Genomic DNA, 15,776 nt, shown 5'->3' with positions numbered 1-15,776 from the left:
CGTGGGTCTGTATCTCTGTGAGGTGCCAGCGTGGGCCTGTGAGGGGAGCGTGGGTCTGCGAATGGACGTCGCGAGGCGGCGGGGCGGGGAGAGCGGAGGGGCGTGGCCTAGCCGGAACGGGGCGGGCACAAGGACCACGCGGCGGCGGCGGCGGCGGCGTGGCCGCGCCCAGCGCGCTCCTTTTTGTCCCCGCGCGGCCGCCGTCGCCCCCGCCCGCGTGTCGGCGGGTTGCCATGGCGGCGGGCGGGCGGCCGCGGCCCTGAGCTGCGCGGGAACCCTCCCGCCCGCGGCCTAGCCGGCCCGGCCCTATCCGCTCCACCCCGCCCCGCCATGGAGGACGAGCTCTACCTCGAGAACATCGACGAGTTCGTCACCGATCAGAACCGCATCGTGAGTCCCGCCGGCCGGGCTGCGCGAGGCCGACGCCGTTGCGCGACCCCCCCTCAGGAGGGAGAGACACCCCCTTACATCCCCCCAGCGTGGCTGCCGTTTGGGGGGGGGGGGTGTCAGCCTGCGTGTTTGGGGGACCCCCTCAGGCTGGGCCCCAGGCCCTGCTCTGGGGGTGCTGGAACTGAGGGGGGGGGTGCAGGGTCTCCCCCCCATCGCACCCACCTGCGGGACACGCGTGGGTGCCCAGCCTCCTCTCGGCAGGCGCAGAAGAAAGGAGGCCTCCGCAGCTGTGGCCACCTTTCCCCTCAGGGCTGTTTGCTCAGGTTTTAGTCACCTTTAGGGGTGTATGTGCGGTGCCCGGCTGCGTTTGCAGTGTTTGCTTTTCCACAGGTCACAACGGGTAGAGTTAGTGTGGGCTTTCTGCTAAGCTGGACAGGAGATACCTTTCTTGTCAGGATTTTTTTTCCCCTCTTTGACTTTAAGTTAATTTAAGGTCTCTAAAGGGAATTGGTAATGGTGTCGTTTATATTGCAGGAAAAAGAGCTCTCCCCAAGTTCCTTATGCTCCCCAATAGGTGAGCTGCTTTTCCTCAAAAAAAAAAAAAAACCCAAACCTGAAGCCCCCCCACAAAAACCCACTGTAGTGACAGCAGTGTTTTAGCTCAAGGTATAAACAACAAGTGTATGAAACAGTGTTTTTTTCCATGAAAGGTTGAGGCAGTCTGGACCACTATTTCAGCTTAAAAGTCAAATTACTACTTATTGTCTGTAGCCTCTTGGAAGCCTTGCTTTGTTTAGGACAATTCAGAAAATCAGTAAGCGTGTGTGTCTGTGTTTCTTTCAAAACAAAGATTTTTGCCTGGAAAGTGATACAGTAAAGTTGGCGCACCTTGTCTGTCAAAGCAGTTGTATTAACATGAACTGCCTATGTAGTTACAGGTTGTTTCAGTAAACTGCTAGACTAATAACAATTTAATTTGTTGTATTTGAGACAGGAGAGGCCCTAGCCTGACGATTAGTTCAAAAAGGCAGAGCAGGAGGAGAAGCAGGTATAAAAGACATGCCTTGCCTAAATAATACAGCAAGTCAGTAGCAGGACTGGGTTTAGAGCTGTAGCCTCCTGAGATTTGGCACACTGCTGTCAGACTTATGATGCAGCTGGAGATGCCTGTGTCCCCGTGACAGGCAAGGGTGGCAGAAATCCAAGAAATCCTCAGTATTTGTTTGGGAGAGCAATAAAAGCTTCTCACAATTAAAAGTTGTGCTTTTTAATTGTTTTTCTCCTTTATGAAGCTAAGCAGTGTGGGTGTTTCGAATGGCTTTCATTTATGCAATGGCATTTCAAGAAGGCATTCCCAAAACCACACCTTTCAGGTTAGGTAGTTTCTTCAGGTCTCAGGGATTCAGTCTACTCATTAAAGCACAGGTGGGTGGGTGTCCATGTGGTCTCACTTCCAACAGGTTTTGCTCTGGGTTTCTTGAGTGGTGGTAGGGTCTAAAGAGTTTGACTTACCCATGAAACAAGCAAAGGATGGGAGGTTTGACAAGTCGAGAGAGTGAGAATTTCTTACTAAAGTGGGTTTTTTCTCCTTGTTACAGGTAACATACAAATGGCTTAGCTACACTCTGGGAGTTCACGTCAACCAGGCTAAACAGTAAGTATTAGTGCATCCCACAAACCTTTTGTTTTGTGGCAAAGCCTTGTTAATTACTGTTTTCATGATTGTGGTTGGTGTATTAAAATTATCTCTCTGGAAATATTTAAAAATCCTGCATGTCTTCTCAGGTACAGTCGGTTTTGTTATTCAACATGTCTTACTCCTCCTGTAGGTCTTGCCTTAACTTTGATGACAGTTGCGCTTTAGAGAGCAGTGCTCAGCTGGACACCTTATGCTGCTTTATATCATAAATATGTTGGTCAGAATAGGTGTTTTAGCATTATATTACTACAAGAAATGTATGTAGCTCCTTTCATCCTGAAATATGGGTATGTTTTCTGAACTTGGCTCCCGTCCTGCAGACAGAGCTATGCATCTGTGAGAATTTGCTGCTGCGTATCCCAGTGTGGTGGGCTGACACCCACCAAAGAGGCTCTACCACTCCCCCTTCCTCAGCTGGACAGGGGAGAGAAAATATAACAAAAGGCTCGTGGGTTGAGATAAGGACGGGGAAAGATTGTTCGCCAATTACTGTCACGGGCAAAACAGACTCGACTTGGGGAAAAATTAATTTAATTTATTGCCAATGAAATCAGAATAGGATAATGAGAAATAAAACCAAATCTTAAAAACACCTTCCCCCAGGCTTAACTTCACTCCCAGTTTTCTCCATCTCCTCCCCCTCCAGTGGTGCAAGGCGATGGGGAATGGGGGTTGCGGTCAGTTCATCACGTGTTGTTTCTGCCTCTCCTTCCTCCTCAGGGGGAGGACTCCTCACTCTTCCCCTGCTCCAGCATGGGGTCCCTCCCATGGGAGACAATCATCCACAAACTTCTTCCTTGGCCAGCAGTGAGTCTGTCTTGGAGTCAGCTGGCATTGGCTCTATTGGACATGGGGAAGGTTCTAACAGTGTCTCACAGAAGTCCCCCCGCTACCAAAACCTTGCCATGCAAACCAAATACACCCAGCTTAGGATGCCATACATTATCAGTGGATATTGCTGGGAGCAGAGTCAGGAAAATGCAAAATAGCACTAACGGTAGCTGCAGCTTATGTGTATGGCAAATGCTTATCTGCTCTGATCGCCCTGCTGCGTAGTGTGTGACCCGTTATAAATACCTACTTGCCAGGTTTGATGGGCACAGGTAAATGTTTGAAGGATGGGGAAGTCAGCTGTGCTGTCAGAATGTTTTTGCTTCTCCAAATTTAGCATAGATATGTAGCCTTGTCTTGGTGTATTTTGAAGAATAAAAATTACTGTAACCTTTTAAATATACTATAAAACAAAGAATGAGCTCTCAAGATTTCTGGGGCTGTTGCTACACAGCAAGGTAAAGTTAAGCATAAGATTTGAATGCTCCATAAGAGTGTCAAGTCCCATAATACAAATATTTTTCTCTCCTTGTTTCTGGCTATAGCTTGGACCTAAAGGGGCATTTGCTGCATGCTCAGCTGCAGTGTACTGAGCCCAGCTTCACCTGTCTTGTTCAAACTACTAGAGAATCAGCTTGGGCATCTAATGTAATGAAGAGATTGTTTGGTCTCTTTCCTTTGCATGTGTGTGAATGATTTAGATGATGTGTAAATCTGAGTGTGCTTCAGTGGTGGTGTAGACCTTACTGGAGAACTCTGCTGGGAACAATTCTGGTCTTACAGTAAACTAGAAGGAGCCAGAGAACTTTTTGCTGTGAAGAGGATGGCCCAGGTGAAACGGAGGCACTTTCTCATACCCTTGAAAGCAACCTGGAGATGGAGAACTCCTGTGGTGTCTTTGTGCTTTAAACTCTCTCCTAGAAGCTGGAGAAGTGCCTGATAACACAAGTGAATTATTTTAGTGATTGTGCTGGCTGTGGCAGCATGGTAGTTGCAGTCCGCCTCTGTGACAATGAGGATCTTCCAAGTATTTTTACTAGATAGCATCCTCATGGAGTGTGTGGTAGTGTCTCTGCCCAGTCATGTGGGACACTCATCATAAATCAGTGGTATAAGTGGGAACTGAAAGCTTGAGTCTCAGCTCAATCTCGTCATCACTAATCATGCTCTTTCCTCCTGTTTCTGATCACTGTGTCAGTGGATGTAACTGGGATTTTATATCTACACCTGGCAATGCGATCATGTACCAAAAATCATCAGTTCCTCTGTCAGGTGTTTCAGAATGCTGGGGTGTAATGAGGGAAATGGCCTTTCTCAAGGGGAGACTTTGGCACAAGCTGCCCAGAGGATGTGACACCATCTGCAACCAACTGTTAAAGCTTTGAGAACTTGTATTTGTTTCACCTTTGGTTTATATAGCTGTTGGACTGAGATTCTCCAAAGTGGCAGAGGAGTCTCAGTAAAATTAATTTAATCCTGGTGAAATAAGTGTGCTTATGTGAAATATTTCCAGGTCAGGCTGGCTTTACTCTTTTTTTATGTAAGCTTCACGGAAGGGGTGGTGACAGGCTCCTTCCTTTCTAGGTGATTAACACTGGTTTCTTTTGTGCAGGATGCTGTATGATTATGTAGAAAGGAAACGAAAGGAGAATTCAGGAGCTCAGCTTCATGTCACCTACTTAGTAGCAGGAAACCTCATCCAGAATGGACACATTGTGAGTGTTTCATTTCTCAAAGGTGTCTGTGAGCTCTTTGTTCTTATGTCTTCCATCTTGTTTTGTAATCTTTGGGTTAAAAGCTGAACTTGCTCTCTTTTTCCAGTAACAGGCACAGTGTGTTTCTGTACATGTACAAAACAAGGCACTATCTCAGTTCCAGCATACAAATGATGGGGAGGAAGGATCGGTTGGTCATGATTTGGTAATACAGTGCTGAATAACGCACCAGGGTTTTTCTTTAATTAACCTTAAATGCTGTTACCAGGCTTCTCTCAATCCTATCGCTATTATTGGACAGCAAAGATTATAAAATAGTCCGGAGGGGCCCTTGTGAGATCAGCTAATCCATTTCCCATGATCTGCTGTGGAGTCGAGAGTAGTGTTTGGAGAGAGCTTGGAATTCAGTTAGAATAGAATAATAATAAATAGAATAATAAGTAAATAGTAGTCTTGTTAAATAAAGCAACTTTTTTTTATCCTGGTGTACAAGAGAAGCATAAATTTATTAACAGTATTTTGTATTTTAAATGGTTTGAGTTATTAAGCAAAGGAATCGCTACTTAATATATTTATTTTTTCTCGTTGCTCTTGTCAGATTTTCAAGAATGTCATCTAAAATTTCAGACAGGTACCCCAGAGGTTTTTGAAAGAAAATGAGCAAATTGAGTGCCTGTTTCCCTTTGCTCTCAGAAGAATTCAATAGCTGAACACTAAATGCCTTTGGCATTCCATGAGGTGTCTATTCCTGTTTTTAGATACCCAAATATCTCTTACAATACAATCCACAGTCTTCATTTAGCATTAGTACATCTTAAGGTGTCCTGGCTTTTATTTGTAGACTGGAAAAAATACCTGACAAACCTTTTTTTGTTTTTCTTAATAATAAACTGGTTCACATGCATACAATATTATCTTTAAATCTCAAAATCTGCCTGAAATTATTGCATTAGTACTGTATAATGGAATATGCTCATTTAAAGCAGTACAGGTACTATCACATTTATAGCCTGAGTTTAAAAAGTTTTCCCTGGATTTCTTTTGGAAATAACAAGGTAGCATGTCTTGGCTCACTAGAACTGGCCAGAGGTTTGTCAATGCTTTCTATTATTTTTAAATTTGCCGTAATTTATTTAAAACAAATAAGTGAATTCTGACACAGGAACAAATAATTTTTTTTTAACTCTGTCTTAGCAGCTTGCATATTTTTAAAGCAAGATCTACCAAAGTAAAAATATAAAGGTCACTTTTTTTTCCTGTTTATAGATATCTTGTTTTTGAATACTGCAGTAGCAGCACCTGCTAAGAAAGGTGACCTGCAGGTGCAGAAAGTTGTTAGGGGCAGTGATGAAGCAATGCTGGGGTTAGGAATGCCACACAAGAGGAGTTTAAAGTTCCTCTGAGTGGGTATCTGAGGACTAGCCAGAGCAGGTGGGAGAAGATGTCAGGTCTGGAAGGTACTTCCAGAAGACATGGAGGTGTTGGAGTAGCTGGTGGGTAGTATCTGGCACAAGTCAGTTTTGGGTAGGAAAGGGATGTGAGTGCTTCAGGTGCAGCCCTGTTTGCTGGTAATCCTGCACTACTGTCTGCTGTCAGTAGGTGTAGCCACAAGCCTGTGGATTCAACTGCAAGACTCAAGGGAAATACGGATAGAAATCAGTCACAAATAATTCTCATTGCGTCTTAAGCACTGCACGCTCTTTCCTTGCTGCTTTTTATTGGCCTCGGTGAGAGACGGAGTATCTCCATCTTTATTTACTGTTTCAGGTTGCCTATGTTTTCTTGCCTCCTACTCTTTTGCTGGCTAGTCTGTGGTTATTGGTTAAACACAAAATTAATGGTTGGATTTTGTCCAGTCTGTCTCTTTGGCTGCTCTCTATATTAACTGCAGCTTGTTAAATGTCACAGAGCAGGTATAGTCCTTGAAGACTAGCTGTAGAGCACATTTCCAGAAACATTCATTTCTGGCTTTTAAATTAAAGCTTAATTTCTCATAGTGTTTTGTTTCTCTGGTGCTGTGTCTGTGCTACAGCTTGCTATGTTAGAGTTTACTGGCAATCTAAATACAAATGGGTGATGTGGGCTGGTGTGGCAGATATCTAGCAGTTGGGTCATCAGCTGCATTAGTTTTCTTTTCTCCACTGCACTGCATGGTTGTTTAGTTCTCATTTCATCTGTTTCACGTATCCCAGTGCCAGGAATGGAGGACAGAGGTTTTCTTTAGGGTTGTAGTGGTCTGTGAAACAGTCTATTAGAAAAGTAGGAAGACAGAGCTTTAAAAACTAGTGGCTGATGACTGTTTAAAGGCATTGGCAGTGTTCTTTGCAGCTATAAAGCTTCACCTATAATCAGTAGACTTTCTTATTCAATAGATAACTGCAAATATCAGTCTTATGTACAACAGTTTTTTTCAAATTTTAAGATTGCCATTTATTTTTTTTACAGTGCCACAAGGTTGCAGTAGTGAGAGAGGATAAACTTGAAGGTAAGCAGATCATGAAAATTATGTGGTTTTAACTATTTTCTTTGAAAGAACAGCAAAGTGAGTAAAGCTCAGAACTTGCCATCTGCACGTAAATGCCTAGTCAGGCTGTTGGGTTCAGGTGTGTACTTTTTGTACTAGCTTTTTCTCAGAATTTTGAATATCTGAGCCAACAGCTGTGTAACTTCACAGACTTGTAATCTGGGTCTGGTTTGGGGTTTTTTTTCCAATGTTGAACATTTTAGTCAGTGATTCTTTTCCACCTCCCTCCCACTGCCAGACGGCTCCTCCTTAAAGGCAACAATATTTGAGTAGTGTACAGCAGTGTCTCACAGTGTTTTAGAACAGTTGTGAGCTCCAGCTCCCAAGGATGTTGAAGCAGGTAATTCTAGCTAATGGTTAAATGCAGTTGCAGTCTCTTTGCCCTGAGTGATGTGGGTATTAGTTAAACGTCCCACAAGAATGCTCTCACTTTTGTCTGGGGTATTTGCTTTCACAGTAAAAGGTGAAAAAAAACCTACCACTATAACACTGCTTCCTGCAACTGCTCTCCATGCACTGTCTAGTGTCTTACCATCTTTCCAGGTCTGGTCCTGCTTATGAGATCTGATCCGTAACAATTGAAACGCAACTGCAGGCTCTTCATCCCTTTCAAATAACATCTTTGGCATTTGAGAACATACTGTGGCATTTGTGACCTTAAATATCCATGCTAATGTTCTAACCTTGTTTGAAAGGCTTGCCTTATTTTCCTTTTTGAAATCTGAAGTGGACTTCTACCTAAAGTTGTCTTCATCAGGGTAGTAGATTGTCAAGCAGTGCAACTACTATCTGTCATGTTTGTTGAATTATGTGTGCTGCGTAATGTTCCGTTTTGCTGTGGAGGAGAGGGTTGTTCATGTTTTTTGTATTAGAAGACAGGCCAAAGGTATGACTTACATTTGGAAGAGGCTGAGATTTGTGATGGGAGTAGGGCTGCATAGTCTAGGACTAGCCCCAAGAAATGATTACTGTGTGTATTTTTACAGTGCCTAGAAGCTCTGTCTCAGACCAGAACTGTGTGTAAAGAACAATATAAGCAATGAACAAAGAATTCCTAAAAACTAGCCCTTGTCTCAAGGGGGTTACAGTCTAAATAGCATAGAAGAGACAAAACATTGATTGCAGCACACTAGTAGAGAAGACATCTGTGACACTAGTTGATACAGTGGATGCTACCTTAATGGCAGAGAGCGGTTCCAGCAGGGCAGAGTTATGACCATCTATTTTCTTCCTTAGCTCTAGGTAGTCATATAGATATTCTGGATCCCAAACACTGGATGCTTTGAAGGTAAACACAGAGAGATTGCTCTTAATTCAGTTGTGGAAGAACCAAGAGTGTATAGTCGAAAACATGTTTGACAGGCTTGTGGAGTCTGTTACCTTGAATTCTCAATTAGTGAGCATTGGAAGAAGGTGCAATTACACATTTCTATATTCAGGTCCTTGCTGTCAAGTGGTCTGTCAGTCTTTCTCCATCCTTGGTGGAGTCTGATACTTAAAGTTGCCGCCTGATTCTGTAAAGGCTGTGCTAACAGAGGACTTTTTTTTTCTCTCCCCCCCCAGCAATGAAGTCTAAACTAGCCACGATTGCGAGCGTGCATGTCTACAGCATTCAGAAAGCCTTGCTCAAGGACAGTGGGCCACTCTACAACACAGACTATGATATTGTCAAGACAAACCTGCACAACTGCAGCAAGTAGGTTGCATCTTGGGTTTTTTGGTTTGTTTTTTTTCTTATGCTGTGTGATTTGAGGCTGATGGGATGTTGCTACGTAGTGCACTTCAGCAAAAGTCAATGGTTACCAGATATGCCTGGATTTTTAGAAAGCTAGAAAAAAGATACCTTCTAAGTCATGCCAGATCAGTCCCCAGACAGCACACTGTATGATTGTTTCATAAACCAAGCTATTTCCAGCTTACAGTTGGTTCACTTGCTCTGTTACTCCAGTGGGCAGACGGTTCCAGTACCTTTCTTCTCTGATGGCTAGAAACCTTTTTCTCATTTCCAGGCCACACTTCATCATGACCATTTTTATCCAGTTCTCAGTCACACAGGAAGAGTAAATTGAAACAGACTTACAACAACATGAGTGATGCACTCAGCAAAGCGCTAACATGAGCTTGCCTTTTGTTTCCATCCACTGGACTCATCCACCTCCCTGAAGATGTCTTGCAGGAGCTCATTCTCCATATAGAAGATGAGAGCCTGAGGCACAGGGGAAGCATACAAAGCAGACCAAGCAGCACAAATGTCCTTCATGGTTGAACTAGAGAAAGGTTGTCCTGGAATTCAGAGGGACTTCAGTCTCCAGGGGTCATTGTCTCCCCTCCTGAACAGTGCCTGGCAGCTGTGGCTTTTCATTTATATGTTGTTTCCACCACGACAGCTTCAGCTTGATGTAATCAGGATGTACAGTGCCATGACCAATCTGGTTTAGAAGGGGGATGCCTGAATGTTGTGTCATAGAGTATAGAATTTGAAAGTAGAAATGTAGCTGTCTTCAAAACTTTGAGAAGAGAGTGGCTGAGAAAATAATGTCCTAGAAGTTGTGCATTTCAAATGTGAATGTCAATACCCTAGTAAGTGCTAGAAAACCCTGCTTCAGTGAAGATGTGTGCTGTAGGTTTGGCTGCAGTTGTCTTGTTCCAGTCTGTTTACTCTCAGGCACCCCTGCATGGCAATACTTGTGTCTTAGAGGAGTCTGCCTTTCAGGCTGGTGCATCCAGAAGGTTTAGACAGTTCAGATTCTGAAATAGCTTTCTGAAGCCTACGTTTAAATTCATGCCTGGCTTTGGAGCAGGATTTCCCAAGCAAACTTAAGAAAAATTCAGCTTCTTCATTTGTGACCTGGCTGAACTAAATTCAGACTGACTGTGTTCCCTCCCATTTGTCAACTACATGAATTGTCTCTTACACTTGGGGCAAAATTCCTGCAGTACCTGTAAAAGACAGAGGTTAACTATGTGCATGTTTATAGCAAACAGAACCTACTGGCTTCTTATACTTCCCTCTCAGTCCATATATCTCTCAAGCTCTGAGGCAAGGATCCTTATTCTCTTCTGTCTTTGTATGGGACCTGTTATGCTGTGGAGGTAGCTAGGTGTACTAATATAAATAACTGGATTTAATGTATGTTGCTATGTCAGCTTTCCAAGTGGAAGCAGCTCCTTGCTTGCAGAGCATAGTCCAAGCATTGCTTGTTTTTTCAGTGATTATTTAGTGAATTTGGATCGAGCCCATAAACTATAGTCACACAGCAACATTAAGGCAAGTTAACTTCCCAAGCACCTGGAATGTGTGAGGTTTAGATGCGCTTGCTGCACAGTCAATATAACGATTGACAATAAAACATTATTTGTAATCTGGAGAGTTGTTGGTGTAACTTATGGATATGCGTGGAGTAGGAGTGAAAGCTGTCCAGAGAGTGGTGTTGACCATGTTGAAAACAAATTGAAAGTAGGAATATTTTTTTCTTCAATGTCTTCTTTCCTTCCTTTAAAGGTTTGAATGTCAAGAGATTGCTGCTGCAGCCTAGAAATGCTGTAGAGATGGTGTTGTTTTGTTAATACGTTACAGTTCCTGATCTGAGTAGAAGTGGACTGTGCATGTGAGCTGCTAATGCTGAGGCACAGAAATTAATTGGCAGAAGACTGGTTTATTTCTTATGCAAATAAAAATACGCTGTGTAATTCAGCGGATTGGAAGGCGTGAGTCTGTGCTCTTTTGTGGCATTTCTGTAGGAAATCTGGAAAGCCTCGCCTATGATTTGCACAGTGGGGAGTAGGGTTCAGTTATTTTTGGGTGCTGCTATTCCTGACTGTCAGGGAATTGTATTGTAACTGTGAGCACATCTTTTAGTTCTTATATCTCTGTATCCCCAAACAATCACGTTTCAGACTGTTAGAAGCTGAGATGTATCTCTGTCTACCAGTGATTACATGAAAATGACTTTATATAGTTAAGTCTGAATGTCATGGATATCTTCTGAGCCATTTAAGTAGTATAGCTTCAGTTGTGATTTACTTACCTGGCTGGTGCGATTGTGGCTGCTTGTTGCAGCAGTAGTGGACTCTGTCAAAGCATCTGAAAGTTGTAAATGTTTTAGGTCATCAGACAGCCATACAATTTATGCTGCAAACTTTAGAGAGTGTAACCCGTTTAGGAATAAAATGCAGTCTGCTCCATCTCCACCCTGGGTGTGGAGATGGGCTTTTGGCCCCCCACCCCCCCAAAATCTGAACAGCTTGTTTAGCATTTGAATGCTCTGGCTCTTGCTGACAGGTTCAGCTGATCTTTTCAGTAGAGGTCTCCATCGCTCCTGTTCTGTGCCAGCCTGCCTTTCTTATCCCATGCACAAATTAAATTGCCTTTTTTTTTTTTCCTTTCCTCTCCATAACAGGAGAGCACAGGACCAGAGAAGCAAGGCTCTACCAGAGAGGAAACTGAGGTGAAAAATAAGAAGTTAAAAGGCTAATTAAATTTTTCGCTCCATCACGCAGGTTTAGTGCTATTCACTGTGCCGCTGCAGTCCCCAGGACGTCAGCCGAAGTTTCTCAAGTGCAGACGTCTGTACAGGCTGGTTCCCAGACACCAAGTGACACGAATGCTGTCAGCGTACCTGTGGTCAACGGCCACGGTCCATCGACCGCAAAACAGACCGCGCAGCAGCCCAAAGGGATCATGGGAATGTTTGCAGCAAAAGCGGCTTCCAAACCCCAGGACACAAATAAAGAAACTAAAGCAGAGGCTAAGGAGGCCCCAGGCGTAAGTTACCTCAGACCCTTTGGCAGCCCTCTGGGTTAATAGTTTTAATGAACTGCTCTTCTAGCTTCGCCCGTACTCGACCTAAATAACCTTAATAACCATAGTGCAGCCTCGTCCACTGCTTCTAGTGCTAAACTTGCTGTCCACTGGGAATGCTCAGTCACCGTCTTGTAAGTATTTAACTGTATAGTACAGATGTGCCTTCTGTCAGTCACCTTAGGAAAAAAAGTATTGTGCCACATTCTTGATCTATCCACAAATGTATATTTGCCATAACTTTGGCGCTTCAACATTCTTCCTTGAGCCAAATCTCCAGCAAGTATAAACCAGCATAGCTGCATTATTGAGACAATTGTTCCATTGTCTTCAGTTATGCCAATATATACACCAGTTGAGGATCTTGCTCTCTCCATTGTGCTTAAAAGGATTTGTTTTGAGCAGTAAGTGAAACGTGAGAAGTCCAGGTCTTAAAAGTATCAAGGTGTTTAAACTTGGTCTGCATGGAAGTTTCAGAGCTTGACCTGTGCAAGACTAAATTGTTTATCTTCTCAACTGCTGTTTTATCGAGGATAGAATTACATTTTAATTAGTATAATTGTTTTTAAAGCAATGTGGCCAGTAAATGGGTATTAAAATGGTAATGTTCCCTGCATATGGTTTGTTTTTTTAATAACAGCTGAGTACATTTTGGTTCATTTTTCTGATTTTTATAGTGAATTTAGAACTGGTGAAATCTGTGTGTCTGTGTGTTTTGGGAACTTCAGTGTCTGGTTGCCTTTTTTTTTTTTTTTTTTTCCCCACGAGAATAAATGGTGTTAGGAGGCCAGGCTTCCTTAGGTGTTTGGGGTTTTTTTTTTTTCTGTGTGTGATTTTTTTCACTTTGGTGGTGGCTATATTAATGGAATAGAGCAGTGATATTTTTTGCAAACGGCTCAGCAGAACAGTGTACGTGCCAGAGTAGCTGGATAAAGTCTTCATGGTTTGGCCAATCTGTGTTCTTTCCTCCGTCGGTTACCATGAATTGAGGCGCTGATAGTTTGCAAAAAGAACAGTTTTTTACTGGGAACTGATCCAAGTCCCAACCACTTATTTCAGTAACACTGTCAGCCATCAGATGGGAATGCGACCCAAGTTAGATTTGAAGGCCTAGCTAAGGAGTTTTAAGTAACTTACTCTCGACCCTTTGATGCATGTAATATCTAGTATCTTCAAATTCTCCTAAACACATACTGAAATCTAAAGACACTGACCAGTCAACAAATTATACATATTTATTTTGCTTGTCCAGAAGCAGTACTATGCATTTTGAGGGCTGTGTTGCATGAATAATTCTTGTGGTTACTCCTCTGTTTGCTTCTAGGTGTCTGCAGTAAGCAGCAAACCACCAGCAAAGGGCAACATAATGAACAACTTCTTTGGAAAAGCTGCCATGAGTAAGTGCTTTATAACATGCATCTGTTTTCAGAAACCATTATTGTCGGGGACCAGCCTGCTGTAGTTTATAACAAAAATAAAAATCTTGAGGGATATTGGAAATTTTTTTATTTTTTTTTTGCTAAGTGGCAATTAAAAAAAAATAATCAGTGATACCAGATGTCTTGTTATACAGCTGTGATGGGAGGCATCAACAGAAAGGAGCAGAACTCTTCCTTCCCACCCCTTCCCCGCCCAACTTGTTGGATTTTCTTTATATCCCCTGTTTTCTTACAGTTCTCCATACTATTCTTCTGCTCTTTTGGACTCAGAGGGGTTAATGTTTTTGTATGCAGCTCTTAAGGCAAAAATTAAAGGTTGTAAGTGGAATTTTTCAGACAAAAAGCTTGCTGGATGGAGATCAATTAAAATGACATATTTGTGCAGACTAACCCAGGAAGGATTTTTAGTGCAGAAGAAATCTGATTTAAAGTGAATACTTCTGGCTGGAAGATTAGCTATTGGTAAAATGTTTGCCAAAACCTGTTCTGCAGGGTGTGTTAATGATGCTTGCTTTTCATCACAAATCACCGAGGAGTCTATAGTTAGATTTAGGGTTAATTTCTTTACTGAAAACTGAAGAGCTAATAACTGGAGGATAAAAATGAGGGGTGGCCTTCCCCTTTGAGCAGGGGTTTGGACTAGGTGGCCTCTGGAGGTCCCTTCTGACCTAAATTATCCAAGTCTAAAGAAAATATGCTGAAGCTTTTAAATAGACATTGGAAAAGGACTGTAGGACTTTCTTCAAAGATGCCCTTATAATAACAAGTACAAGAGGATTCAAAGAAGAGTTACTGGGAGAGAGTAAATGGCAAAGTTCACTTTCTAACAGGCATCTGTCAGTTTGCAGGGTACAGTTCCAGCATTGAACACACAAGGCACAGTACTGTTGGGCACTTTTGAGTTCCTGTTTTTGTGAGACTGAGGATGCTTTCAGCCTAAGCCTCACAAGCCTAAGCACAGTTAACTACAATTAACTCAAGTAAATTCTAAAGATCTGAGAAGAGCCCTAGACCAAAGTTCATATGCTGAAAACCCAAGAAGTTGAAATTCTGTGGTAAAGATAACCTAGTGGTGATGGAGAAAGCTTTGTGGATGCATTTCCACAATTTCCCATGGGATTCACTTCTGTGCTGAGTCCTGTCAGGGAGCACTTCAAGGAAACTTGTGAGGTGGCTGCAGGGAAGGAGCAAACCAAGCAGAACTGGAAATGATTATGTGTATAGAAAAGATAGGGTGATTCCAGGAGTAAGATTTATTCCCTACATGTTGTACATCTCTCCTGGCTTCAAGAGATTACACCATTGCCAGAAAGTCCTGAGTTAGCAATAATTAGGTCCTTCGGCTCTCTGCTGTTGATCATAAATAAGAGAGCTGTCATTCAAGTTCTTATGTATGAGATGTTTTCCTTTGCGTGATGAAGCAGACAACCTGTTTTCCAAGCAGTGTCAGAAAGGCGTTGGCATGAAGTCTTAGCCCTCTCGACAGCCTCTGTTCATATTGACAATGTAGTTGATATTGTTGAATCCTTTTTCTTCACTCGGGCATCTTGTGCTTGGGATGATAGAGGTTTCAAACTTGTCTGCTCCTCTCTTTTGGTGGGGTGTGTGTAAAGCTGCTGAGTGAAGCTTACAGACTGTAATTAGGTGCTAGTGTGCTAACAGCACCACCTATCAGGTTGATAAATATATTATTTTGCTGTCCACTCCCACCTGCTATCTCTTCTCTGGTACTAGATTAAGCCTTTTGAATTGTCCTTGTATATGGTGCTGTGTAGGCAAAAGAGGCTGGTTCTTGATCACATTGGGGTTGGGGTGGGACAAGAAGCCACTACATTACTGAAAATACTAATCATGGGCTCTAATGTTACGCAGGATGGAGACTGTGCACACCTCTTGTTGCTCTTCGTCAGTCCTGATTCTCCTGTTTCTGGGCACTTTCATGCTTGACTAAAACCCTTGTTTAGAAGGGATAAACAGACTATAAAGATGGACATGGTTTTATGTCAAGGGGGCTGTCTAGAAGAGGGTCTTCCAACCCTTCTGTGGTGCCTTTGGTTCTGGTGACTGTCAGGGCTTCTGCTGCTGCCTCCTAGCCCTCTTCTGCAGAGTTTAACTGCTGCAGCACACTCAGCTTGCAGCATGCTTGGGCTGTGCCATCAGGAACAGAACCAAACTGGTAAATCAGCTAGAAATCTAAGCATGCCCTTCTGTCATCTATGACACAGCTTGGTCAGTCTAGATCCCTTAATGCTGTTATATATCATCCGTAGTGTTTTCTGTATTCTTGGTGCACAGCGTTTTGTTTAGCCAACTCCTTTGTAAGTTGTCATTCATACTGAATGCCCAGTGTTTGTTCTTTTTTAATGGTTTATTCACA

The 15,776-nt window shown here is 42.9% G+C and overlaps 1 protein-coding gene across 2 annotated transcripts in view; it reads left to right on the top strand.

The window, feature by feature from the left end:
• Nucleotides 1-201: 201 nt before the first annotated feature.
• The window catches only part of POLD3 (DNA polymerase delta 3, accessory subunit), a 29,841-nt gene continuing 14,266 nt past the window's right edge, over nucleotides 202-15,776 (top strand). Inside the window, exons 1-8 of one of the 2 annotated variants that reach the window (XM_075050301.1) lie at nucleotides 281-390; nucleotides 925-964; nucleotides 1,989-2,044; nucleotides 4,533-4,635; nucleotides 7,081-7,120; nucleotides 8,723-8,855; nucleotides 11,660-11,924; nucleotides 13,285-13,357. In XM_075050301.1, coding sequence (XP_074906402.1) covers nucleotides 4,534-4,635; nucleotides 7,081-7,120; nucleotides 8,723-8,855; nucleotides 11,660-11,924; nucleotides 13,285-13,357 — 613 coding nt within the window. In that variant the 5' untranslated portion in view covers nucleotides 281-390; nucleotides 925-964; nucleotides 1,989-2,044; nucleotide 4,533. Of the gene's footprint in view, nucleotides 391-924; nucleotides 965-1,988; nucleotides 2,045-4,532; nucleotides 4,636-7,080; nucleotides 7,121-8,722; nucleotides 8,856-11,659; nucleotides 11,925-13,284; nucleotides 13,358-15,776 lie in introns of both variants that reach the window. The other variant, XM_075050300.1, reaches the window with a different exon arrangement.

This window comes from Buteo buteo, chromosome 18 (genome assembly GCF_964188355.1).
Source record: "Buteo buteo chromosome 18, bButBut1.hap1.1, whole genome shotgun sequence".
In the NCBI taxonomy this organism is placed as follows: Eukaryota; Metazoa; Chordata; class Aves; order Accipitriformes; family Accipitridae; genus Buteo; species Buteo buteo.
Note: the sequence above shows the minus strand (reverse complement) of the source record. Positions and strands in the feature narration are given on the sequence as shown.